The sequence below is a fragment of the Blennius ocellaris genome, assembly GCF_963422515.1.
Source record: "Blennius ocellaris genome assembly, chromosome: 14".
Taxonomy (NCBI): domain Eukaryota; kingdom Metazoa; phylum Chordata; class Actinopteri; order Blenniiformes; family Blenniidae; genus Blennius; species Blennius ocellaris.
In genome coordinates, this window is record NC_137663.1 from 19574735 (window position 1) to 19602668 (window position 27934).

Consider the following 27934-nt stretch of genomic DNA (forward strand, 5'->3'; position numbering starts at 1 on the left):
GACTTAATGGTAATCAGCGAAAATATGTCGGTCTGAATCTTTTTCAGTGAGACACACTTTTAAAAAACTTGTCACCTGCTTCGCCTCAAATAGAGCCGGCCGTCATAATTGTGCAATTTTGATGCCAATCACGCAGCCCGGCTTTGTTTGTCATACATTTCACAATGGGAGCACTGTTCTCCGTGTGCACCCAGCGCTGCTGGAAGATAATAACCTTCACGGCGGTGTAATGTTGCGTTGGGTCTGCGCGGTGCCACCAGTGCATCATCGGGGTTTCTTGTGGCCTCTTTGTCTCAGTACACGTCAGCCTTGACCCACGATGCCATCCTCGTGATCGCTGAGGCCTTCCGGTATCTTCGACGCCAGCGAGTGGACGTGTCTCGCAGGGGCAGTGCGGGTGACTGCCTAGCCAACCCGGCCGTGCCCTGGAGCCAAGGCATCGACATCGAGCGAGCCCTCAAAATGGTACGACGGAGGACCTTCACTGTGTTTGTTTGATTTCATCTGTTCGTGCTCCGTCACCTCGAAAGTCCATGAGTATACCTTCATGTTGTCGTCATGATTTCTTCGCTTTTATTTTCCTCTCTAAATATGACGAATTCCACTTTAACTTCGTAACATCCTTCACTGATACAAGTGCTGTGTTGCTCAATCAAACAACCACTGCTTTTAGTCGGTATTTAATAACAAAACTAATAGTACTCCAAAGTATATGAACATAGAACGCCCATTTGAATAATACCATGCTGGCAATTATTTATTGTGTTCCAATCATGTCCTTTTCCCAGTAAAAACTTCTCACTAATGCAACTGTGAGAAAATCTGATCTCTCAGTCGAAGTGGAAGAAGTACTGAATTTTGTACAGCTATAGTTATAATGCTTAAATTGTGTGTCGAATTGAAGTGAAAGCATCGTTAAAAATTCTCAAGTAAAAATGTATTTTTGAATGGAATTTTGTTTTTAACTGCATTCCATTTATCTCACTTCACAAACGGTACTAAACTTATTAGTGACAATGTCCAGATGATATTGTTAGAATATTTATTGAAATGTACAAGAGATTACATGGTTTCAGTTATACTCAGGTAGGAGTTGGTGGCTTAATTAGGGTTAGGGGAGTATTTCTAATGATTCGTTTCCACCCTCGGCCATTAGATACATGTCCTCCATAATGTGAATATTAAAAACATCTTTCTGTTCAAAATATGTCTAAAAACAGGAAGCACACCAAAAGACACATGGAAGAACATTTGGTGCCGATTATAAGGAACAGTTGCTGCTTGTGTTCAAGCAGAGTTCACACATTTGCTGCATGTTAGAAACATATGTTGTTGTTGTTTTTTTCCTCCCTCGTTTTTCCCCGGCAGGTTCAAGTACAAGGTATGACAGGAAACATCCAGTTCGACACATTTGGTCGACGATCTAATTACACCATTGATGTGTATGAGATGAAGTCTGGAGGCCCGAGGAAGGTAAGTGAGCACAAAGCCCTGGAATTATCTCACGCAATGTAATTACTATGTATTTAGATGCTCTTAGCAAAATTACATAATGGTAAAGATATCAATGATGTGTGTTGTGAGCCTAGTTACATAAGCATGAGTACATTTTAAGGAGTTGTGTGATTTAGCTTTTTTCTTGACATGTTGGCAGAACATGAATTAGAGTTGATACTGATTCAAGAGAAGTTGCCCGTTGCCCCTCTCTCACAAAGCCCACCCAAATCATGTGAGCTCCTTCCCTCTGAGATCGACTGAGTTCTGCACATGGAAGTTGCACAGATCCTCTGACATTTGGGGAAATGTAGATGATGATATGACTCAGAACTTGATTATATTCGAAGAGCATTTCTAAAAGTGCTGCCAGGTGTGTGGAGCTTTAAAATGTGATGTTAAAAACAACTGACATCAAGCAAAAGCTTTGGCAGGAAACAACAGGAAGAGTTGAGTTGACTCCAAAATAAGAGATGCCGTTCATGTTTTATCTGCACTAGATACAGTAATTGAATACGCCTTTCAATATCAGCTCAATTTTCAGCATTTGCTTTAAAATATCTTTTGACGTAGCCAATCATCAGTAGGTCCCAACTTCAGGTGAGTTCTGTGGAAAAGCTGTTTAGTTTTACTCATTTATACAAAAATCAATATGGCAAATCAAATTAAATACACTATTGTCTCTTGCATACTGTGCTAAGGTGAAGGCCAGCTTTGTTAAAAATCAGATGTCCTTCTCTGAGTTATTTAGAATAAAGAATTTACAATTAGTCATATAGCCTGTAAAAGCATTTTATTTCGCACTGTATCTGAATCTATTGACAAACATGGGGACAAGCTGGTTGCGTCAAGCTGCAACACACATTAACATTCAGCCACAGTGTGTCCAGTTTGCCTATGAGCGTGGACACATGTCTCGTCCTGGGCCGTGATTCGCTAAAACAGCGAGCAAACAAATGTCCAGTGGGAGGAAGTGCACTCGCTTGGAAAAGCCATTTAGCTAGTTAACTTGTCAGCAGAAGCACTTGTCAATGTTTGTTAGTTTAGATGCTGAATGATTTGGACCGTTTCTTCAATACCAAGGACAAAACACGTCTATGCCTTTATTAGTCTGCAGGCTGCAGTTGCCAGAGCAACTCCGTTCACAAACATGCACACTGAGCTGTCCTTTAGCTCCAGGCTGTAAGGTCAAGATTTAAATGATTTTCTTTTCATTATAAGGTATGAACATGCATATGAAAATCATCATAGGAATGATTTCTGTCATCGAAAGCAACTCGTTTTTTTCAGTTCATACACCGATGTATTACCATGTGCATAAGCCTTCGTGTGCTGCAGCCACTGTGCTGCTGGAGTTTGGATTTGCATAATTGGGCCGGCCAAAGGCAAAAACAATGCCGTCTTAACGCACACATGCACTGACATGCAACACCCACAATGTTGTGGCCGGGCTACAGTAGGTCCTTGAACCTCGGCTCCTCACAAAAGCTGCAGCGGCCCCATAATGTCCACATAGCTCAGCTCACGACACAACATACATCAGAGCGGCCTCCATGTCCAATCTCACTGTGAGGCAATCTGCACTGACAACAGAGTGAGTACTGTGGGTTATAGCTACCAGAAATGGCAGGCTATATCTGAGTGTGGCAAAAATAAACATGATGCAGCAACTGGAAGCTTCTCAGGTTTAGCAGACACAGTTTTCTGTGCGTGTTAGATTAAACTGACTCCTTTTTTGCACAGTATTAATAGATCTGTATGAAACATGACTGCACTCCTTGATATGGCATATTTAGACTGTTAGGTTTGTCTTGCTGGTAATAATTTAATCAGTCTTCCAGCGCTCTATTGTTGCTGCTTTCTTGTTATGTAAGTGAACATTTGCTGATCCAGGAATAGATTACTCCTACTCTGCTCAAGTGTAGCCCAGGTGAAATGAGAAGCACCACTTCAGTCTTGGTATTGAATCTCATACAGTCTATAATCAAAAACAAGTTGGACAGATAGAGCCGTCCAACACACACCAGTTTGGAGGCTCTTCTGGAACGATGTCTTCCTTTCTTCTTGTATTAACTCTGAATCTTTGTATTATTTTCAGATCGGCTACTGGAATGAGTATGAAAAATTTGTTTATATAATGGATCAGCAGGTCACCAACGAGTCCTCTTCTGTGGAAAACCGAACAATTGTGGTCACTACTATTATGGTACACTCTCAAACAGGTTTTAAATGTTTCACCTTAAGATTTCTGCCACTCAAGGTCAAGGTGTCCATTGTTGCAATCTGTCCTGGGAGGGTAGAATTATTTTGTTTTCAGTTGCTTTCCATCCACTCACTACATGTTGAAACAGTCGATTCACAAAGAGTGTTTCAACTGTATCCGTGTGGGTGCCAAAGCATTTTGGTTTTTTTATATTACAGTGGGCTGTTGTAGTAGTGACGTCACAATAACGGCTTTGGTAATGATAACGATAGACGTAAACATCATCTTATTCACATTCAGTGCATACGTAAGTAAAAATGTTTCCCTCTCATGAAATAATCCAGTCAGTGGCATCTGGCACGGAGAGTCAACAGCAACAATCATTGGCTGTTAATTTACCTTTTAAATTCACTTTTTGAGCAAAAAAGTTGGAATCATGATAGGAGACCTATGCTGCAGGTGAGGCAGGCTCAGAGTTGAGTTAGTGACAGGCTACAGGAGCAGGTTAGCGGTCATCAGCCATTTTTAAATGTAAGATAAGGTGCGCCTTATCTTACATTTAAAGCCATGGCTTCCCCTTCCTTCTGACTTTGCCTATTATGTTTGCATGCTAGGCAAATTCAGAATGTGATAGTCATACATTGTCATCTCAGTGTGTCATCGTCGTCATAGCCAGACTGAAGGTACAGTAGCGTTTAGAGCGAGGGAGGGAAAACAGAAGAGTAGTGTCATTGCATATCTTTCTATCAGGCATGCTTTTGATTTGACTAGAGACAACTATTATTATTTTTCACAGCCATCTCATTAACTTCCATGTTTTTATTACTTTCCATTACATTAAAGCACACGCCATGAACAATGAAAGGCCGCCCTGTTGTTATGGGGCGTGACTCTTTCATTTTGTCTTTTGTAGCATCGAACATGAGTGCAGAGTGGAAGAGAAGCTCTAGTTTATGCAACTAAGGAGTTAAACTGTTGGATACAGTACAAATGTAACATCGGCAAACAACAACAGTCTCCTCTGAAGATGTGAAACCATCAAGGAATCACATTTGTTCATATTGTTAAAGACAAGAATAACCTGAAAAACATGTACATGCCATGTGTTGACGTGAAAAACTGCTGCTGAATAACCTTCGAGGTGACATTGGTTAATCTTTAATGGCAAAACATGTTTTACACTTTGGATTATTTTTTATTTGCCACAGAGGTGATGTGTGTTAGTCTGACGATAAAATCAAGGCAACAAGTAAACGATTTGATTGTCATGATGGAACAAAGGAAATTGAATCAGTGTGAAACTTTATTTCGTCATGAAACTACTCTTCTGAATGTGGCTCACGTGCTTCTTCAACGTAGCGCTTGTTAGATGAATAAGTTATTATCTGTAGTCTTGACGTCTTTAATCTCTCTGCTGTCACTGACGGTTACTTCATGAACTGGAAAAGTACTCCATTCAACTCCCCGCCCCGCTCCCAACCCCAGTGCCACGCTGATGCAAAGTACATGCAACCCCCTCCCCCGCCCCCCCTCGTGCCTATAGCCCATTTCTACAGCTTAAGATATCCGATGAGTTTAGCATGAGGGAGATCCCTATATCCCGCTTCAACTCCTTTATATATGTTAGACGCTTCGCTTCTCCTGTAGGCGCACTCAGCCCGCTTTTTTAGACTTTCAGGTCCCCCCAGTAATGTGCAAGTGGCATTGTTTTACTCTGTATGTGCTCTGTTGGTCTTTGTTTACTCCCCACGTCTGACTGTCCTGACTGTCCTGCATGTGTGCATGCAACCGTCCCAAGTCTGAAGGCCTTGTGTGAAGCCGGCCACTGTGAATGTTTGTTTTGTTTTTCTATGAACTCAAATTTTTGTCTAATTAACAGGAAGCTCCATATGTGATGTACAAGAAAAACTATATGCAGATGGATGGGAATGACAGATATGAAGGCTACTGTGTCGATTTAGCTTCTGAAATTGCAAAACATGTGGGGATAAAGTATAAGCTCTCAATAGTACCAGATGGGAAATACGGTGCCCGAGATCCAGAGACCAAGACCTGGAACGGGATGGTGGGTGAACTAGTTTATGGGGTAAGTATTACTACTCTGTATGGATTTATTGTTTTACGTCACCACAAAAAGAGAGAGTCTATAAAACTCACTACCTTCATATAAAGATGGTGCGTAATAGTTGGTGCGAAATAGCCAACTTTATCTGACCCATTGAGGTTGAAATATGTTTCTTTGGTCGAAGTAGAAGGTCAGTGAGTTTTGTAGAGCTCCTCTTCAACTGTAAAATCAGACTGACTGTTTTTTTCTTTCATGCATCTTGTGATTTCACTCACAGTCAAACTGGCTTTAACAAGATGATTTACATATTTTATGAGTCCTCGGCTGCTGAATGGATAATGTTATAAATCTGGCACAGCATACAGGGATGTGAAAAGATCTGCATGCAGCCTCCGTGCAGGACTACCTGAAGTTTCTGCAGCTGCATTCACATCAGCTTGGCTCAAACAGGCAGAGATGACCCTCTGTAGCTACTAAAGCAAACATAACAAGACCTCTGCTATTCTTACCTATCGACGCAGAACTTGTGTTGCTATTGTTGAGCTGCTGGGATGAATATAGGAATGAATGAGGTAGCGCTGCTTTTCCGAACTCTTCTAAAATATGAATCATCGGTTTAATATTTGATGGTTTTAGTTCAGTGGCTGTGAATGTTTGTCACCACAGTCACTTATACTAATTGATGAGGCTGTAGGCCATTGCAGAGGATATGCTGGTGGTGAATTTAACAGGCTGATTCACTTTTCATGAACCGCTTACATAAGCTCCCCCACCTCTGTCTTCCAACTCTCTGCTTGATTCACGGAGGAGATTTGGATTGAGACAAAGACATTAACCAACACAAGCTCTGTTTGACTCATTTTAAAATGGCAAATTCATTCTTATTGGCTTCATCACAGATTTTCTGTTCAACATACACTAAGCTGCTGTTCTCACCATGTCCAATCTGTTTACTCTATGAATGCAGTGTCAAGCAGAGTTGGTTTGGTTTGGAGGGTGTTTATCAATATTTCCTTTATTGAATCAATATTTAACGGTTTTGTTGATTATTTATGGTTTCTTATGTGGAACTAACTCTCAGTGTGCCTGTTCCCATTTTCACAGAGAGCTGACATAGCTGTGGCTCCGCTAACTATAACGCTGGTACGGGAAGAAGTGATAGACTTCTCTAAGCCCTTCATGAGCTTGGGCATCTCCATTATGATTAAGAAACCCCAAAAGTCCAAGCCTGGGGTGTTTTCCTTCCTGGACCCTCTGGCCTATGAGATCTGGATGTGTATAGTTTTTGCCTATATCGGCGTGAGTGTGGTGCTCTTCCTGGTGAGCCGCTTCAGTCCTTATGAGTGGCATTTGGACGAGAACGATGAGGCCAAAGACCCTCAGAGCCCCCCTGACCCGCCAAACGACTTTGGGATTTTTAATAGCCTGTGGTTCTCCCTGGGCGCCTTCATGCAGCAAGGATGCGATATCTCACCAAGGTTGGTTGTTGTTGTTCATTCTACTCCACCTCTCAGATGTCCATGCCATCTCCTTGCATTTTATAGTCCCATCCATGCATTTTCATCCGGCACTGGTGCATATAAGGCTATTTTGAGCTCTGCTATTACTGCTGTCCATCCCACATCGCGCCAGACTTCACTGCACTCTCCTTTCATTTCTCGCTCTGAGTAAAAAACCTTCCATCTTCTCTACATTCATTCCTCCTGCAGCTGCATGTTGACAGTGATGCCTTGCATCCGCAAAATAACTTATATCCACCATGCTGAGGGCTGTAAAATGCACAGGGTCATTATATTTCATTCAGAGTAGCGTCTAAAGTTCCTCGTGACTCTTGGAGGGCTACCGCGTTTTTGCTGCATGTCCCATTTTACGGTCATCAACTTGGCGCATATAATGCATTTTGTGCTGAAACAAATATCATGGCCTGGGCATCATGATCATTTTTTCCATTACGGTGATCATCCAGTCATCCCTTCATTCATCTGTTCATTCACTCATGCCTTCACTCTGTGGTGTGTTTGACCTCTTCTCCGAGGATTCCTGATTCTGGCGTCCTTTCTTGCTCAACTTTTTAGTTTAGAAACACAAGTTGTTGGAAAACTGGTTGGACATCAAAGATAATATTCAAGAAGCACCGCACATTGAATGCAGTGATTAATTATTGAGGCTGTAAAGGCAGTTTTTTTTAGCAGGTTAATGCTGATGCTTAGTAATTATGTGCACAAATCATAAAGAAAAAAATACATTTCAAAGATCCTTTATTCAGTAATATAAAATTGAATGACTGATGTCAATGAGTGTTATCATACAGTTATAAAGACAAATGTGGTCTTTTCACCTTCCCTTTCGTGAATCGTGGTGAATAAAACTAGTTCTCAGTGGCTCCACACTGGTGTGACACACACCAGCAATGTTTAGGCCATTTAAATCACCAAAGGAAATATCTTTTCCAATATTCATACCTGAATCATGCCTTCTCTACAGTTGGATGCATGGATGCTTGCAAGAATAAATTTTTTTGTTGTTACGACTTTGCCTCTGGCCCATTTATGTTTCGACCAACTGACCTGTGTAAAGTAAATGACCCTGATGCTATGCTATTTTTTTGGATTAAATGGTAGCTTACAAAATCTTACAAGATAATGATTATCACAAAAAAAGTTTTGTCAGCCGTTTGGAATGGAAATACATATACATATAAATTTACAAATTAGATGGACAAGAAAAAATATCAGAACAGAAATACTTAAAATGGTTGAGAAAGTAAGCATTCATGCAATATTCTGATCTGTATCTGAGTGTATCTGTGTATTCTTTCTGGGGAAAAAAATCACTGTATAAATATGTGGAGAGTAAAACTATTTGTTATTTTAGTAAGATAGTCTACTTCACTGTAACCGTAATGGAAACAAAACAAATTATATCATTAACTTTAGTTCTGGTTTCTTGTCCTTAACAGGATAAATCAATATAGAAGCTAAATGGATTTTAATCTAAAACCATCCATGTAAATGTTGCTATACTATATATAGAGACTAACTAGATACTGTAAATTGAAAGCATCTCGTTTGAAGTGAAGTGTAATACTTGTTGTTGACCCAAACACTCTTTATCAGTAACATTGCACATTGTGAAAAAAAGACCTCCGACCCATACAAACACATTCAAATTTATTCAAGCTATTCTACAGGACAATGTCAGTGATGCTGCTCGCCCGTTGTATCTCAGCAGAAGTTGGCAGCAGGACAATTACCCCAAAGATGGATATAAATCTACGACCAAATGACTTTGGGAAAAATAATAAAATTCATCTTTTGGAGCAGTCCAGCCAGATCCCAGACCTGAATGCAACAGTAGCAGATAATAGATAATAGAGATGCTCATAGAGCCTCTCACAGCGAACATCCCAGTAATAAAGCCGAGCCGAAGCACTTCTGTATGGAAAAATGATCCAAAATTACATCTGATCGCTGCACAGCTCTGATCAGCAGCTACTGAAACCACTTAGTTGATGTTATTGCTGCCAAAGGACGTTCGGCCAGTTATTAAATTGAGGTTCACTTAAGTTTTACTGCAATACTGTGAATGTTTAATGGCTGTGTTTAATAAAGCCATGAAATACCATCACCATTTGTGTGGTATTAAGATAAACACAGTGTGTTTGTATACTTGTGATTTAAATGCAAATCATACCACAAATTTATGCTCAAGTCATGCATAAAACTAGAGCATATTTAAATGCTTCACTTTACATTTTCCCGCTACTGTCGCCGGAGAACTCCAGAGGAAGTGCATCTGCAATGCAGTGCAAATGAAATGGATCCTCATTTGAAATGAGGGACGAGGGCGAGAGCAGCGCCTTCAGTGCATGTGTGATTGGGGGAGTTAGAAGCAGTAAAGAAAAAGTCATATTTTTTAAAAAGTATGAGTTGTGGGGTTAAACCGCGAGGCACATAAATTAAGAAAGCTGTGTGAGGAATAGTTGGGCATCAGCAAGCAAGATGAGGGTATGAGGCCGTTTGGCTCATCACGCTCACTTCAGCAGCAGAGCTTTGTGGTTCTTTTGCTGAGTTACGTCCTCTGTGGCCTCGCGTTGTGGCTCGGATCATTTAGAATCAGGTCTTCACAGGTGTCTGTGCGCTGTGTCATAACACTGGCAGCAGTTTTAAACTAGCAGAGCGGATCAACTATCTGCCTGAGAGTAAAACATGCCTGCTGCTACAGGTCAATGCTAATGTGAAGACTGACACCTCCTTCATAATCAAACACAAGAAATATCACACTATAATCCACCAACCACAGTTTCTTATATTAAGTAAACATTGTTTTCGTCCCACACAACTTCTACGAGAGGAAATACAAGGAATGGTCTGACTTTGAAACCACCTTAATCCAAAATGTATTTGTATGTATGTTTGGAGGACAATGCAGTAGTTTTTGACTGAATAGATCAGACGTGTACAAAGTCTGGCCCCGGGCCCAATCATGGCCTAAGGTCAGATTCCATATGACCCTCTGTGCTAAAATGTTTTATATTATTAGGCACAAACAAAATAAATAAATTCAACAGGCGTTGGCAGCGTGATTGTGTAACCTACACACATATTATGTAATGTGTGGACCTTGTGTGGCCGAGCAATAAATTCTGTTATGCAAATGTAACGCATTTCATCCAATAACAAGAGTTTTCTCATATATGTTGAGCTTCTTTAAAAAACAATTGTCTTTTTTATTGCTTCTATTGTCTATTGAGGAGCCGTTGGACCTCGGGCACTTTCACATTGACAAAAGTGTGGACACTCCTGAAACATAGGCTGAAACGACATAAAATTACAGCAGAACTCCGTAACGAGTCCAACAGGATTCTTCATTTATCTGCAGGCTGCTGGATTTAGACTGCTGCTGCTGAGCTCGCTGCTCTTGGCAATCTGGGATGAATGCTCACCTGAATTAGTTCCAAAACTAAATGTGGATACTGGTATACTGGGTTAATGAGGCTTATTATAGCTTTCAAAGAATTACTCAGCTGTATAGGCTGCTATATGGACCTAATGATACTTCCATTACATTAATTTAGGTAACTATGCGGTCGGATAACCTGAGATGTGAAATATGTTGCACTTCTCATCTCTTAATGAATTAACTGGGCAGTTTCTTTAAGAAAGAGGTCCGAGTTAAACCTCAGGGCTGATGCGGTGCCAAATGCATTAAACATGATGGAGAATATTCCCCTCCTTCCTCCCTTACGAGTAAATCTGAGCTCGCTGCTCTCATGTCTGGCTCTTTTAATTTGCCCCTTACAGGTCTCTGTCCGGGCGGATCGTTGGAGGAGTGTGGTGGTTCTTCACCCTCATCATCATCTCGTCCTACACGGCCAACCTGGCCGCCTTCCTCACCGTGGAGAGGATGGTGTCTCCCATCGAGAGCGCTGAGGATCTGGCCAAGCAGACAGAGATTGCCTATGGGACATTAGACTCAGGCTCCACTAAGGAGTTCTTTAGGGTGAGTGTCTCCGCTGGGTGTCACCCCACAGTCACTGTGCACCGTATAACAAGATGCCCTGTATGCCGGCCAAAAGCTGAACACGTCTCCAGAGCTTTGCTGTGGGGGGTTGATTTATTACCTGCCAGAAATAAATTGAAAGATAATCAATTACAAAACACAGGACAACATTTTTTGTCATGATATTGCACTTCTCAAGACATGAGATCAGACAAAACATACTATTTTTGATTAATTGGCTTGTATTCACTAAAGTGCTACTCTGTGCTTTATAAGTGAGGAAAAAAGGAGCTAAGTGACGTGTTTGTTTTACAAATACATAAAAAAAAAAAAGTGCTTTAAGATGATAACCAAGAATATACTGGTTTTCTTATGACTAATTCAGCCGTGAAACTGAGACTGTCATGCTTCCCCTCTGACCATCTCAAGTGTCATAGAGCACACTTTGATTAGCTGCGAGTGTCTACTAATATGCAGATATGGCCCCAGTTTCTCCAAATTGCCGCAAATATTCATATCACTCTCGCACAGTGAATATGTTTGTGCTGCAACAAAAAGACAATAACGCTGTTGGCCTAAAAACACCAATAATTCAACATTAATTAGCAGTGATTACTGGTGTTAGGGTTCTGCTAATAGATAGATGATGCTGTAGCTGTGTGAGAGATTGTGTGGTCGTAGTTCGGTTTCAGCCTCTGAATCTCTGTGATTTAAAACGAGTGACATGAAATGAAGCGACAGTTCGGTCTGATCATCAGACGACTTCTGTTTGTGTGTTTGAAAGTCCAAGAACAAGGAGAAATCATTATAATTCCAATTTTCTGGCCTGTGTCACAAAACTGCAATCTCTCAGAAAACACCCTGTTCCTTGGAAATGGAAATGTCATTCACATCCAATGTCCAGCTCTGAGCTGTTTCTATTTTTAGTGCTGGTTGTTTTTTTTTTTTGGGCATGATTGCCCCAAGTGAGCTCGAGATATGTGATAAATACAAGCCCTCCTCTCCTTTTGACTTGGGGGCGATCAGGCAGAGGCGTTTCGGCTTCGGGCTCGGCATCAGACTGCAAGGAATTATAACATTTTACAATCTCTTTTGAAAAAACATAAACACATTTTTCAGTCTGTTACGTTCAGTTATTTGCTGCTGTCAGGAGAGGATTTCCCTTCTCAGCACAGTCAGTCAAATTAAAGCTGAAAACACATGCGAGACCAAGGAGAGAAAGTTTTAAGTTAATGTGAAAGGGTCCCATGTTTATTTAGTGCGTTCGTCTCTGAGAGGCTATGAGTCTGCAAAGAAGTGACCAAGCATAATGTTTCTGTGACCAATTTGTGAAGGCGTTCGAGCAGAATGGCTGGAGCTGCTGTGCCAAACTGAGCTGACGTCTGAAAGCAGTGAAATGGAGCAATTGGTGCGATCAGTGTTGAGGGGGTCGCTGCTCCGCAGCGCTTTGAAACGTGACATAAATTATCGGAGAACGTGTTCAGAAAACATAACGAGGAGCTGAGCTCAGACAGATAATGGATTGGGAGAGACTCTGAGCTCAGTCGCACATCTGGTTTCACGCCGAAGGAGAGCAAAGTTTTCTTTATGCTGGTGAACTCCTGAAGTCTTGTTGCTGACAAATATTGTGGGCTGATCGTCTGCTCCCATCGTGTCACAACTCAAACCAGACTTGTCTGAGAGGCGCTGTTATGACTGGAGGGACAAGACGACAGATGTGATGTTAATCAGGACGATCCAACAAAGTTTGCGAGAGCTGTGTGTTGGTTTTTTTCTTCCAAGTTCCATATTTACATCAAGGAGGAGAATTGTTTGCTGTGCTGTAGAAGGAAAATATGAGCAGCCAGACTTTTTTTTTTTTTTCAAACAATAAAATGAGAGAAAGGAAGAGAATGGAGTTGATTGGCACTCCAGTATCCTCAGTAACACTGAACTGACACCACAGTTGGGTGTTTTTTCTTTTCTTTTCTTTTTTTTTCCATGTGAATATTTTAGTGACTTCCTGGTGAATCATCACATTAAAAGCAGCTCCATAGGCAGCTCCTCTGTAGCCGCTCTAATCTATGTGTGTTTGGCAGGATGTGATTTATCAAAGGTGCTCCTGAGGAGATAATTGACAGACGTGTGGTGACTTCATTGTGAGAGATAAATATCAGGTCTTTCTTCCTACGAGCTGGAAATGTCAGTGCAGAGGAGCATTTCTCAGCAACAGTTATTGAAATCTGATGATTAGATGCTAATGATTAATAGAAGCTGCAAATACATTTCGCCGCGATCATTGGGGAGGAGGCATCACTTCATTTATATCATGCAACCGCCTTTCAGATCACATAATATGAAATCAGACCTTTTTAAACTTATTTAAGTTCATTGTATAACTGTGGATTACATGTATTTTTGTGATATTTAGAAATCTAAAACAATAAAAAAAAAAAAGCCAATGTATGTTGCTGCAGGTCTTAATGGGTGAAGGAATCTAAACATAGAGTCGTTTTTGGTTTTCCATATCAGTTAATTGAAACAACTTTTTGTAGCTGTGTGTTAAACACGACTTCATATTAAATAAGTAATACTGCACTTCAAATAGAGAATGACAATATCGTGAATATGATTATATCTTGGAGATGAACCTGCTTCACCAGTTATGCAGTGAGGATGTTCGACTGGATTAATACGTATTGAAAAAAGTACACATGAGGGTGACATTTCAGAATATTAAAACGTTTTTGACCTTAGACAACTTGGATTATCATCCATGTTTATGCTTAGCAGCTTTATTAAATTGTTTCCACTGATCATGAGCATGCAGTAAATGAGTTATAATTACATACTTACCCAGGCGCGTCGCTAAATATTGAATGCAGAAAGGACTAAAACAGCAGAAGCTTTGTTTGGCCTGTTTTGAGACGACAGTGTGACAGACAGACAGACACACACAGGGCCATGAATCACTCTCGACTCCATCAGCAGCTGACAGATAAACTGGTCGCTGAAAGAAAAACCAGTATATTTCCAGAAAGCATGACAAGCAGCAAAGCCACATTTCTCACTGGCCAGAGGACACGAACGGATCGTCACATCCCCACTTGTAGAGATTACACCAGTCATTAATTGAGAAATATTTGTGGAAGGATGTGTCTCTGCTGAGCCACGACTGCTGCAGTGAAAAGATTGTCAGTGGTTATATCGGTCTGACAGCACGAGGAGCTTTCACAGATTTCAACACAGATGACCAGCTTGCTCCTGACAAGCATGAATCTCCATGTAACCCAGAAAAAGAATGGCTCTTTTCACACCACGGTCAGGCCTGTCATCAGCTATTATTGTCATGTTAGGAGTGTTTACATGAACACTCCACTGAACTGAAATCGTGCATATGTCAAGAATGATTCACTTACTAGCCTCAGCCCACAATCCATTCCATCTCTGGTGAATTATTTATGTGGCGGTACACAATGTTGGGCTGACATAGTTTGTCAGTTCATTCGGATGTTTTTATTTACTTTCACCTACCAGATGTGATGTTGGACTGACTCACACAACTACTGAAGAGACAATCTGGATTAAACCAGCTACATGGACACGATGGCGCTAGAGCAGATAGGGTAAATACTAAAGGGTAGCACGTTAGATAAAATATACATGTCGCAGTCACACGGATGATGTCGCTTTAACATATAATCTGGAGGCGCACTGTCACATGAAAAGTTTCAACACCAAAGTTCCCTCTGCGGCCCCCCCGCCCTCCCTTCCTCTCCATCCTCAGATCTGAACACAGAAGGTCACATTAGCCCAGTTTAATGCAGCCTTTCTATTTTTCCCCTCTATTGTAGACAGCTGTGTACTCCTGCTCCCTGGTGACCGGCGATCAGCCTCTTGCTGGCCATTTTTAGCAGCGTACTGAGTGTCAGAGCGGGGCCGCGCTGTGGATGTCTGTAGCTGCTCCAGCTGGCAGCTGAGTGGGCCACAGAGGTGAAGCCGTCAGTCTCAGCATAAGCAGGTCAAATGTGTTAAAGACACTGCCATTGCAAGAGCGTCTCTGCAGCCAGCGAAACTGCAGATAACACAAACTCTTCTCACTCAGTAGTTTGTTCATTATCATACAAACCCCTGAAGATAGTCGAGAGAGCTGCAATCAATAATACCTGACTGATCTCTGATGACTTAAACACAAAAATAGTTTAGTTCATCCAGACAAAAGAAAAAAAAATAAATGCTGTAGAAAAAAGATCCATGCAGGCCTGACTCGCAGAGTTTATTGTTACAGGAAAATGAGAGATATGATCAGACATGGAGGAGATGAAGTGTACGTCCTTTAGCTTTGAGGACTGATGCAGCCATAAATCTGCTTGCATGCAGGTATGATTTATGCAGCTATAAAACACAACAAACTCTACTGAAGGACATGTTGAATAGCAAAAAAGTATAACATCATATTATATACGAGGAAGCTGAGGAGACTTACCTCCTCTGTCAAATCACAAATTGTATGATTTGAAGAGTTTTCAATGAATGGGAGCCAGGTCTGCTACTGTGTGCATGCCTATTTTGCCCCCTGTCTGATGTATATAAATCCTACATTCTGCAAAATTAGTTTTTACCATGAGGGGGTGAGATTTATTTCACGCATGCATTGCAGTTGAAGCTACTCCACCAGAAAGTCAAAGGAATGTCTTTTAAAATGAAAGTGAAGTGAGGCCGCCAACTCTCGCACTTCCACATCGAAATTCACCCAATTAAACTCAGATGAACGAACGCACTTTTCATTCCTTGCTGTATGCTGTGACTCTCCTGTATTTTCAACAGCATATATTGTTCTATATTTTTTCATAAAATAAAAAGACTGTAGGAGAGTCTGGAGGAGCCGTTTACTGGAAATGCACATTGGACCTGCTACACATTTCACTCCGAAGCTTTTTCAGTAATCCAAATTTTTTTTCATGGGATTTGCTTTTCTTAAATGTGTGTTTTAATATTCTATATCTTCTGTGTGTGTGTGTGTGTGTGTGTGTGTGTGTGTGTGTGTGTGTGTGTGTGTGTGTGTGTGTGTGTGTGTGTGTGTGTGTGTGTGTGTGTGTGTGTGTGTGTGTGTGTGTGTGTGTGTGTGAGAGGACCTCACACTTTAATGAGGTGAACCTGCAGTGGAATATATTAGCCCATTTTCACCTGCTGGCATCATGTGACGCTCTCGTCTGCACTGCATATTTCAAGCCGCTGCACAACAGGTCATTACGAATTCGCTGTTTGACAAATTTAAAAGCTGCATAAGCACAGAGGAGATAAATCAAAAGTGTAACATGTTGTAAGATATTGGGGGGGGGGACAAAATAACTATTTAAACAACAATCGTCCTTCCGCCAGCTGCGACCTGTTGGTGGAAGTGTAAACTGAGGTGGATGAGGTCACGTCTATCTATTAATATTGATACCAAACATGGCCTGCAGTTTACTTCTGCTGAGCTGCCAGGTTGTCAGACTTCAGGCTACTGGCAGAAAGCCTACTACTTCTGCTGCTCTGTTTGCATTAAAGGGCAAATACACTGTGCTTTTACAAGAAGAGGAGCGCCGTCAGTGTTCGCTGTGCGGAAACGTTGGAGTTCACAGGAGCTGATGGCCACGGCGGGTGTGTTAGTGAGTCATATCACCTGCTGGGACGTTGATGTGGAGCATTTAGGAGCGGCAGTAGATATTTTCCCCGTGATACACAACAGTTTAAATTTAATTTTGGGAAATGTTACTTATTTGCCTTCCTGCTGGGAGTTTGATGAAAATACTGACGCAAATGTCTGTTCTGCAAATATGAAGCTGAGCAGGAAGTCAGTTATCAAACAAAAGAGTGGTTTGCATTTTGACCATTCTATCCTTTTGTTATGTTGCCTTGTTGAGTGGCAGCTGTGTTCCAGTTGGTAGATTGTGTTATCTTCCAAACCCAAGGTTGGGTGTACGATTCCACAACTCGACCTGTCCATATGACAAAGAGTCTTTTAAAGCAACGTCCATTCACTGCATCTCAAAGAAGTTACAGTATATGAAGTACTCAATTTGCTCAATTTACTTTCGCTTTAATCTTTTTTGTGGTTTATATAAAACATGTATTATTCAATGGAACATTAAACTTCTCAAAAGCAAGGAGAAGGATCGGGGGAATATTGGTCTTAGTGATTTAAGATGTAATGTTTGGGCTCTGTCTGTGTCTGAACTCATTAGATTTCCGAAATTGATCATGCAGCATCTCTTGATACCAAAGGGAGTTACATCTTTCAATATAACATTTGGACAGATCGGTAGAAGCTTTAATTGCAAGTTAAGAAGAGGATCATAAAAATGCTAATAACTGGGAAATGATCTCACATTTCCAGAAAATTAAACCAATCAAGCTCCTCATTAATCTCAATACTTTTTGTGACTCTACAGTGAAAGCACAGAGTTGTATGAATCTTTCCATGTATGTATAATATTATTTTTCTTAATTCAGACCCACAGCAGCTCTGCATTGATGTGTTCATGGCTCCTTTGTTGTACATAACTCACCTGTTTCTGTTCTTTCTCTCTCTCCCCTTGAATGCAGCGCTCCAAAATAGCAGTTTATGAGAAAATGTGGTCATACATGAAATCAGCCGAACCCTCAGTGTTTGCCAAGACAACACCAGACGGGGTTTCCCGGGTACGAAAGTCGAAGGGCAAGTTTGCCTTTCTTCTCGAGTCCACTATGAACGAGTACATAGAGCAGCGGAAGCCATGCGACACCATGAAAGTGGGCGGGAACCTCGACTCTAAAGGCTACGGAGTGGCCACACCTAAAGGCTCTGCATTAAGGTGGGTGGGATATTATAACAATATCCTCCATGTTGTTATAGTATTCCACCTACCCTGATGTTTCCTTTTATCATTTCTCTTCTTCCTCACTCCTTAATTCTTCTTTTTTTTTCTAAGTGCATCACTGAGTGAACAGTATTATGAGTTGTCTAAATTGAATCAACACATTCAGCCATTTTTTCTGTTGTTGTTGTTGTTGTTGTTGTTGTTTTGTTCCTGTCTATCTCTCTGGTCTGTGTCTGCTATTTTCTTCTTTCTCTTAAGGTTATTGGTATACCAGTCACATCCAGTGTCTGTTTGAATGTCGATGTACACTGTCACCTCCCCCAACCTTGTGCGTTTTGTCTCCTCCTCCCCCGAGCCTCTCCTCCCTCCTGGTTTCTGTGGTGCCCTTTTTTTCTTTCTTTCTTTTTTTTTTTTTTGCATTGCCTCCAATTCAACACTGAAGTATTTCTTGAATTAATTTGCTAGTTACAATGCTGGTCTGTCAGTTGTGATGAATGTTAAGCTGCATGCTGGATGTTCTTATTTCTAACTCAGAGATGACAGAATGTCCCCATCCCGCACACTTCAGTTACAAGCAATGTGACCCTCCATGCCACCTCTCTAATATTGAACATTTTCTTTGCTGTAAAAATGCTTCTTACCCTTCCACACCAGTGAAATTCTTTACCAATTTGTCCCTCCCGTGCTCCCCTTATGAACCATTGATCTCTATCACTATATTTTACTAATATTCTATATTAGATTTCTCACGGTCCTGTTCATTTTCTTACAAGTTATGTTTTATCGTTTCAAGAAATGCTGTTAACCTGGCAGTGTTAAAACTGAATGAGCAAGGCCTCTTGGACAAATTGAAAAACAAATGGTGGTACGACAAGGGAGAGTGCGGCAGCGGGGGAGGTGACTCTAAGGTCAGCCTCAATGTCACCAAAGTCGGGTATCCTAGAACAGAGTAATCGGCAAGGCTGTCCTCACTGACTGTAACCGCGGGGCTAACCACCCTCACATGAGTTACAAATTCAGATTTTTATTAGAGAACTGTGATCAACTGGGAACCCTTTACTTGGCTAATAGAGAAGGAAAAAAAAGTGATAAGGGGTGAAGCAAAGCTTACAAATTGGAAGACAGGTTAGTTATCTCGTGACAGAGTAGTTCAGGGTTTTTGGCCTGTGGGTATGAAAGGCAGAGACCAACTTTTTCCTCAGTTTTTTTTTATAGCTACAGGCCAAAATAAATATGTTCCAACGTAGCATTCAAACTAGTGCCAGGAAGAAGTGACTATCTAGTTTCATGTGATTTGTCACCTCCAACTTTGAAGGATAGATGCACTCTCCGATCTGCCGCCTGGGTGTTAGGGCAGGCATGGGGAACAGCGTTGTCTTGAGGGGACTAAGCATCGCAGGCAAACGTGAGAATTCTAATGGCAGTGAAACACTAACGGTCCAAACTCTTTCTGTCCAACATCTTCTCACCCAAGTCCAGCATTTTAGACTGACAGAAACCTTTGGCTGGCCTTCATTCAAGGCCAGGCAAAGTCTTTCCATGGCCACCCTGAGCCGGTAAACCCCCCCCCACCACCCCAGGTATAACGGTGTAAGATACGACCAGGGGCTCCATTTGTACAAGTGGATTTGATTCGAAGCACTTGATGGGATTGTTCATGTGAGAAATGAAAGTGAGACTGCAAATTTTACATCACAGATGCATGTTTTGGCAGTTCAAGACACTTATTTGTTATATATTCTGCTCTGAAGTGAAAGATTCAATTTGATTTTATGCTACTTCTGTGTTGTAAAACTCACTAATTATTATATTGTCTTCCAAAAGTTACATAGTTTCACTTTTACATCTCAAACTGAAACAAAAAACTCAATTATACACTATTTTCTAGCTTGATGTTTTCATACTTTGTATTTTGGTGCAAATCTCTATAGAACAGGCACATTTCTTTCATTTTAGTGCTTTTTTTTCCAATCAAATCTGTTGTACACGTTATCTATGAATGAGGCCCCTGATCTTGTGCTTCAGACCCCAGAGCGTAATAAGAGCTCGACTCTGGATCCATCTCTGCCAATGCTCTTCAGCTTGCATCATGTCTTAAAGTGAACTCGGCACATTGTGAGAGAAGAGACCCGGCAAACTTTGCTGTTATTGACCGTAGTCATCCATTCCTGAGTGGGACATGGATACTACCGCTGGGATAACACAAAGATGCCGCCTCCTCCTCGCTGGCTGTTTGCCACCAATCCCTGTAGGCCTCAGTTAGAAACGGAGTAGAATGATCGGTGCAACGCTATCATTTCTGACTGCCACATTTCTTTGCCCTTATTTCACTTTCAGAAATGCATTTGTGGGTAATTTAAGAAATATATTGTATGTAATGACCACTGAGGAGAAGGTGACGCTCACATTTTAAATATATTCACACTAATTTGGTTCTTCTTTGCATTTATATCAAAAATAATAGCTGCAAATGTGTTCATCATCAAAGAAGCTCACTTAAAAAAACAAAACAAAAAAACAATGTTTAAAAGTACTTTCATTAATTAAGACCTCTTTGCACCTTTGGGTTAATTTGAGGCAGTTTTCAGTGTTTTGCATGAGTTGTTTATGTTTTGTGATCCTGAATGTTTATAGAACACTTTTCTTCGTCCTGGGTTGGAGTTCTACCGACAGACTGAAAGTTAGAGTTTTAGGGAACAAGCAGTGGACACAATATAAGAAACACCCGCATAACCAATTAAATCCAATACAGCCATAAACTTAATTTATGAAGCTTTTTTTTTTTTTTTTTTTTATAAAATTTAAAATAGAAAAAACAATATGAGTGGACATTTGCGATTGAGGCTGTTACCACTCCTTTTTCTTTCAAGATCTTTTTATTGCTCTCTTTTAAACAGGCAATATAAAAAAGAAACATAATAACATTGTGTATAATAAAGTACAACAATCCTACCGATAATAATAATAATAATAATCTTTTTTGTGGTTGGGGAAAAAACATGTTTTATGTAAAATTTACAAACTTAAAATTCTTTTGCCTCAAGGCACAAAATAAAAGCAGGAACATTTGACACTGAGCATGAATCAAATATTTTCAACAGAAAAATACCTTTGTGAGTGCAAAATCTATGTTCAAAAGAAAGTGACAGGGCCTTTCTGAGCTTTACTAGCTAGTTTTCACACTGTTGTGTATTGGATTGTGAAAGATTGTGCACGTTTTTAATATTGTGTCCACATCTTGTATTTAAACAGTATAATTAAGTAAACACTAAAAGAAAGTGAATCTCTTAAAAATTACATTTTGCACAATCAGTCAAGTTTTAAACACAGCAGCTTTTTTTTGTTTCTGGTAGTGCTAGAAAAACAAAAACAAAAACAGTAATGTGTGATAAGTGAAGTATGACACCAGGGACGTTGAAGTCATTTCAGGCGTCACAAATTTAAAGTGTAGTGAGCTACACAAGTACAATGATAACAACCCCTCAACTCTAAATTCAAATTCAGATTTCACCTGTTTTAGTGAAAAACTATACAATTACCTTCTTAAATTGTCAACAAACTTCAAAATTCTTATTGAAATAACTTGTGTTGCCTCATTAAAGTACCTTCCTTCAAAATAAAGTGAAACGTCCATGTTTTCATGCAAAAATGGCAGAATTTGACCATTTGGGTTCAACTGCTCTTGACATCCCTTTACTCCACTATCCTTTTGATGGTTGCTATGAAAAATGATACATGGATTTTTGAGCTGAAAGTTTGGTTATGTACAGGTAATATGCGCAAACTGAAAAAAAATCTGAGTTGAGTTTATTTTTTTCAAGTTGATTAAAAGTTTGGGATGAATTATTCGCAGAACAAGCTCATAAAAAGTCTACATCGAGTCATTTTGTTAGAAATACAGGCCTCTGCGTTCAAAACACACCGAAATGGAAAATGTTGCTGCTTCAAATCTGCTGAAATTGTTTGTACCACAGTATTTCTCTTCTGGCATTTCTTCAGCCTTTAGTATGCATGTTTTCACAAACACTCCCTTGCACGTCTTTAATACTGATCATATGGTAAAAAAAAAAAATGATTGTAGCTGTTTTTTAAAGCAGCAAATATCTCGACTCTGGTGTAATGTTTCATTATGACCGTCAATGAAGCAGTGCTATACTCAGTAAATACAATATAAAATACAGTTAGTTAGTCACTTGAATAGACCTTCTTGACCTGCTTTGGCTCGCCAGCCACACATTTGACACCCCTTCTGTATTTATATTAACTATGCAAACACTTCAGTTTGATGGCAGAGACTTGCCTAATTTCCCCCGTCACATTTCACTGCAACAGTTTTTAAAATGAAGACGCGACGAACTCAAGACAGCAGCAGAGGAGGAGACACATTCTTCACGTTTTACTGCTTTAAGTGGTTTTCTGCAGAAATGCAGAAATTCTCCTCAAATGTGAGTCAAAGAGCTTTTTTTTTAAGAAAAAAAAATGTGTTTAGACTCTCGGTGAAGAAGGAAAATATTCTTACCTATGATGTTGGAGAGAATTTCACAGTGAGTGTCTTTCTTACAGTAAATGTGGAGTTGGTGCCACACTGCACGACATTGAGTTTTTATGTTTTCAGCAGACTAATTATGAACTTGAGCTGTTAAGCAGCTCAAAGGGGAAACGTTTGCTTTTTTGTTCCTCCCCCTTTTTAATACTCTTTGCTCCCCTCTGAGTGTTTTTGACTTCCACCGCATCACCTTCACAAGCCAATTGATTTGATGATTTCCCGATTGCATCTTGAATTTAACACATAAGCTCTTGGAAACCCTGATTTATTTTCATCCTTTTTTTTTCTTTTTCACTGCCTACATCATGAATAGTTGATTAAAAGTGCTCGGTCACCACCTGGTGGTGTGTTCGAGGGTCTTAATCTGACCGACAGCAGCTTTGTATTCAGAGGGCTGCAGTAACAAATACACAACAGTTCAGACAACTTCCTGTTGAAGGTAATCCCAACAGAGGTCGAATGAATAATTAGCCAGTCTTTGTAGTTTTGTTTTTAGTCACTGGGGAGAGCAAAATGCATAAATACAGTGAAATTAATTTATTTATTGGAGGAGGTTAAAGGTAAGAGCCGTGTTCTTCTGGGTAAAAGCTGCTGCAATTCATCTATTTGAGGCCTGAACAGGTTAGTGGTGAATTGAGACACGAGTCACCAAATGCTCATTAGTAATGATCATCAAAGAATTTAATTGTGATAAATATGATACTGTCAAAATGTTTCATTATGACAAATTGCCAATGTTCAGCTGCTCTCAAATGGAAGAAAATGCTCCACTTAAAACCTTATTTTTCCTTCTAGTTTGTACTTCATCTTCTTTCAGGTTCGAGATAAAATATGTTGATGAATCAGCGGTGTCAAACATGTGGCCTGGGGACCAGAGCCATTCTGGCCCACGGAAAAAAAATAAAAGACCTATCTTCCAACCCACTTTATCCAGTTTAACATCACTTTATTTGTAATGGAATAACACTATTATAAAACTACACTTATTCAGATTGCTCTATTGTTTTCTAAGATCAATTTAGTTCTTGTTAGTTTTTATAAAATGCAATGATACTGATACTTTTTTTTAAATTTATTTTTACTGCTCCATTAAGATCAATCCTGGATGTATGACACAGAACTCAAACAAGCTTAAACTCTCCATTTAAAACAACAGCATTTTAATCTTCTGGATTTAGGGCCCTTTTGATTGTTTATGTTGCAGTTTAAATTCTGTACATGGTGAGGAGAGTAACAAAGAAGTTAAAATAATTATTCTTCTCAGGAGGACAAACATTAAAAATCTCACCGGCATGATTGTTGATGTGAGACGCGAGTTGGGAATTGATTTTGGGTTTGTGAGGCGAGTCTCAACACACAAACTAAATCTCCTCAACTTTGCTGTACCCGGAGAACCTGGACGACGCTCCACATTTTGTTGATTTGATTTTGGATGAACTTTTATAAAATTACATTTGTGTTGTGCTGGAGACGCAACGCGCACAGTGGTGAATGCAATATATTTGATGACGTTGAATTACGAACACTAAATCTATTTTCTGGAAGGAAACAAGCCTGGGAATCTAGCAGTCAAGGAAATTGAGCGTAATGTTTTACAAAACCACCCCCTCCACACCACTCCCCCCGAAACAGTGACTCTGCCCTCTGGTCTTTTCTTTTTAAGCGTAAAATCTCAGTTTCATCTGGCCGATGTGCAGCTGCAGAGCAACAGATGAGAGGGATAGCTTGTCAAACCATTAAATCAGGGCGATGGCGCCGTCTTTCAATGATTTCTGAAGCACCAGTTTTTTTCCTAACCGAACCATACAAACGCAGCTTGTTTCAAGTTTGAAGAGGGACTTTGTGAGACATTAGCTTTGATAGCAGCTAATGAAATTGGACCGCTGTGTTTGTCTGTTAGTCAGGAAAGGGTTCCTGTTAGATCCAGCTTGCAAAACACAAAAGAGCAAAAAAAAAAAAAGGCGAAAATGATGTGCCCTCAGCAATTAGTGCCTCTGTTTGTTATTTCATTCTTTCAAAGCTACGCAGCAGCTGCTTTTACTCTGCAAGTTCAAATGTTTTCTTTCTTCTTGTGATCAGTGTGTGCCGATTACTCAAAGCGATATCGGTGGGGTCTGGCATGCTAGGGTAGTCATGGATCATAAAAGTCATATATTTACATATTGATATACATATTGTAGTGTTGCTTGCTATCTGTGATTTGTTGGCCAGGACCCTGCTCTATCGCTTTGTACAGTATGAAGTAGTTTTTAAAAAAAAAAAGAAAAAAAAGTTGAATAACATAAAATAACATAATACAATGTTATTTATGTTATTTCCCACGTGAAGAACTCCTGTAAACCTTGCAGTATTGAAACTCAGTGAACAAGGCATCTTAGACAAGCTGAAAAACAAATGGTGGTACGATAAGGGTGAATGTGGAACCAAGGACTCTGGAAGTAAGGTCAGTCGCTGCAGGTCTTTTTATACTAAACTGCAAAATGCATTTTGACTTAACTGTTCATATGCAAACATTTAAAGCATACATTCCAGCAGACGTGCTAATCATAACAACACATACGAAGACCAGACTTTACCGCACACATACTGTAGTTTACCATGATTCATTACATGAACCCATTTTATTAAGAGCTTATCATTTCTAAAACTGCAGCATGATCGCACATAATTTTTTGATTCATATCATTAATTTTTTGAATCATTGAATTGAAACCATTGTGCTGCTATTTCTCATCCAAACCTCTATTGAAATTTAGTTTATTGGTGGTCTTATTCATTTGTATGTCAAATTGTTTGTGTTTCCCAGAGGCCTCCTTATTCTGACAGTCCAAACTGACCTTTAAATACCATTTGTGCAACAAGTGGTCAAATAGTATTTAATAGTCAGGCCTCATACATGGAGTGTCAGAGTAAGGGATGCTTTGTTTCAATATAAAGAAGTTTATACGCCACTCAGCAGATTATTTCTGGTAATAAATCTGATTTATCGCCTTTAGGGTTTGGATGCAAATGGTAAAACTCACATAAATGAATTTCAATATCACTGTTTGGCTTTTAATAGCAGCAAAATGGTTCAGTTCACTTTCCACAGCTTGCCACTTTGTACAATGTTTCTTTTAGGTTAACCTGAGCAGATATGATAGTGAATCCAGGGTTTGATCTGTAGACCTGTACGACCACGACCGCCTTCCTCATAACCGCGGCCTCGTAAAGAGACCACGGAGCAGGACAGATAGAAAGTCTCTCTACATTCACCTTCTTAGCTCTGTAGATTACAAATACCCTGAGAGGAGGAGTCAGACACATTTAAGTTATTCTATTTTTTTTTCATCATTTTTAGGCCAAATTACCTCTGAGGATTTCTTTTCTTTTTTTGTAGACACATTTAGTGACCTCCTCGAAGTTACTGTCTAGTTTTAGTGCAGCAGGATGTACATGTAGGTTTTTGTGTGGGTGTATATGAGGTCAGTCTCAAAGCGCCAGTTTGAAGAAGTCTTAATGGTGGTCTTTACCTCCCCCAGGACAAGACAAGTGCTCTAAGCCTGAGCAACGTGGCAGGAGTCTTCTATATTCTGGTCGGGGGGCTCGGCCTGGCTATGACCGTGGCTTTGATAGAGTTCTGCTATAAGTCACGGCAAGAAACCAAAAGACTGAAGCTGGCAAAGAATGCCCAGAATTTTAAGCCGGCCCCTCCAGCTAACACCCAGAATTTTGCCACGTACCGTGAAGGCTACAACGTGTACGGGACAGAAAGTGTTAAAATCTAGACGGTGGGTATGTGGTCGTTTCCACACGGCGCCGGCTTGCATGCTCCCGGGTGACATCGAAGGTCTCGCTCCCATGTTCATTGTACAAGAAATGTGATTTTTACTATTCAATTTGCACCAATTCAAACTTAAATGCAGCTCTCATTTAAAACTAGATGTTACACATCGTAATAGAACAATTTTTTGTTTTCCTTTAGAGAAAGTGTGACATAATATGTGCATGTAATATATGCATGTGTTTTTATATGGGTTATTTATAACAAACATGCTGCACATCCAACAAATGCATGTTTCTTACAAAAGTGGCACTATTTAAAATGGAAATAATCCCATTTTTTTCCAGCCATAAAAGACTTTTCACTATGGAGCTCCGATCACAGAGTGAATATGCCAGAAACGTGCTCAGTGTGCCCTCACTTAGTCGAAGAACATGATCTTCTCGGCGTGTCTTTTCAGGGGTGAAAAGGTGTTGATTCCTGCTGCTGCGTCTGGATAGAAACTGGCTGCCACTCTGTGTGACCCCGACACTCCGAGGCTGGCGTCGTGGAGGCAAACGGCCTTCTTTGTCATCAGCTTGGACTCAAAGCCTACAAGTCAACAAAGTGCTCATATTGGGTTCAGAAACCCGTCACACTAACAGAGGGCAATGACGCAACAGGACATTTTGCTTCTGGAAACATGGGATTTGCCTCTCGTAGTGCCTTATGGAGCATTTCAGCATCGTGGCAATGCAATTTAAATTGTATTCACTTGAGAGAGAAAAAAAGCATAAGAATATAAAAGACATTGCTTCAAACGACAATTAGATGAACTGATGTAATTTAAGTTGTTTTCTATTTTGAAGAAGAAAAGACAAAGCCATTATTTCCGTTCAGACTCTTGAAGTACTTATTAAGTCATTTGAATCCTTTACAGACATATTTTTGTGGTGAACTCTTCAGTTGGGTAAATGTTATATTTAGTGACGTAAAGTCATTTTCTTGTTTTAATATAAGACTATTTTCAGTGTCAGAATATTTAGGACAAGCATCAATCACGAGGCTGAAGCATCAATGAAACGGGCAGAAAAACATCCGTCAAATGAAACCCGAGGATCTCGAATTCCTGTTGGACATCATAAACACCTGACTGTATTTACTTAGATACTTGTGTTAAATTGGTCACATGAGACCACGTTTGTTTCAACTGCCACTGTTTGGAAAGTTGTTTTTTTGTTTTTTGGGTTGTTTTTTTTTTTATTCCTGAAATGAGGTCCGCTTTTAATCACTTAGTGCCATATTGTTGAAATCAAAAGAATTATAAATACTCTAGTGTAGGACAGCGACCCCTTTTTATGTAACCAACGGTTTAACGGAGCTTATGGTTTACACTTTGTACACACTTAGAAGCTGTTTCTCATGTAAGTGCAGTATCTGCAGCTGTGGTTCTCAACATTTCTTTTTCTGGTAAATGATAACACACCATAGCTTCTTTGGTTGTGATGAGCTTTCTGTGTCTATGCATCGAGCAGAAGGTGAGCTGTACATTGAGGGAAGA

The 27934-nt window shown here is 40.1% G+C and overlaps 1 protein-coding gene across 2 annotated transcripts in view; it reads left to right on the plus strand.

Moving 5' to 3' along the window:
- gria3a (glutamate receptor, ionotropic, AMPA 3a) overlaps positions 1 to 26398 on the plus strand; it is a gene marked incomplete at both ends in the record, with an annotated part of 71062 nt that extends 44664 nt beyond the window's left edge. The window contains 9 exons of one of the 2 annotated variants that reach the window (XM_080508774.1): positions 298 to 465; positions 1369 to 1473; positions 3593 to 3700; positions 5577 to 5783; positions 6867 to 7240; positions 11066 to 11264; positions 17832 to 18079; positions 18879 to 18993; positions 26153 to 26398. In XM_080508774.1, the coding sequence (XP_080364900.1) occupies positions 298 to 465; positions 1369 to 1473; positions 3593 to 3700; positions 5577 to 5783; positions 6867 to 7240; positions 11066 to 11264; positions 17832 to 18079; positions 18879 to 18993; positions 26153 to 26398 (1770 nt within the window). Of the gene's footprint in view, positions 1 to 297; positions 466 to 1368; positions 1474 to 3592; positions 3701 to 5576; positions 5784 to 6866; positions 7241 to 11065; positions 11265 to 17831; positions 18080 to 18878; positions 18994 to 24959; positions 25075 to 26152 lie in introns of both variants that reach the window. The other variant, XM_080508775.1, reaches the window with a different exon arrangement.
- Positions 26399 to 27934: the final 1536 nt, after the last annotated feature.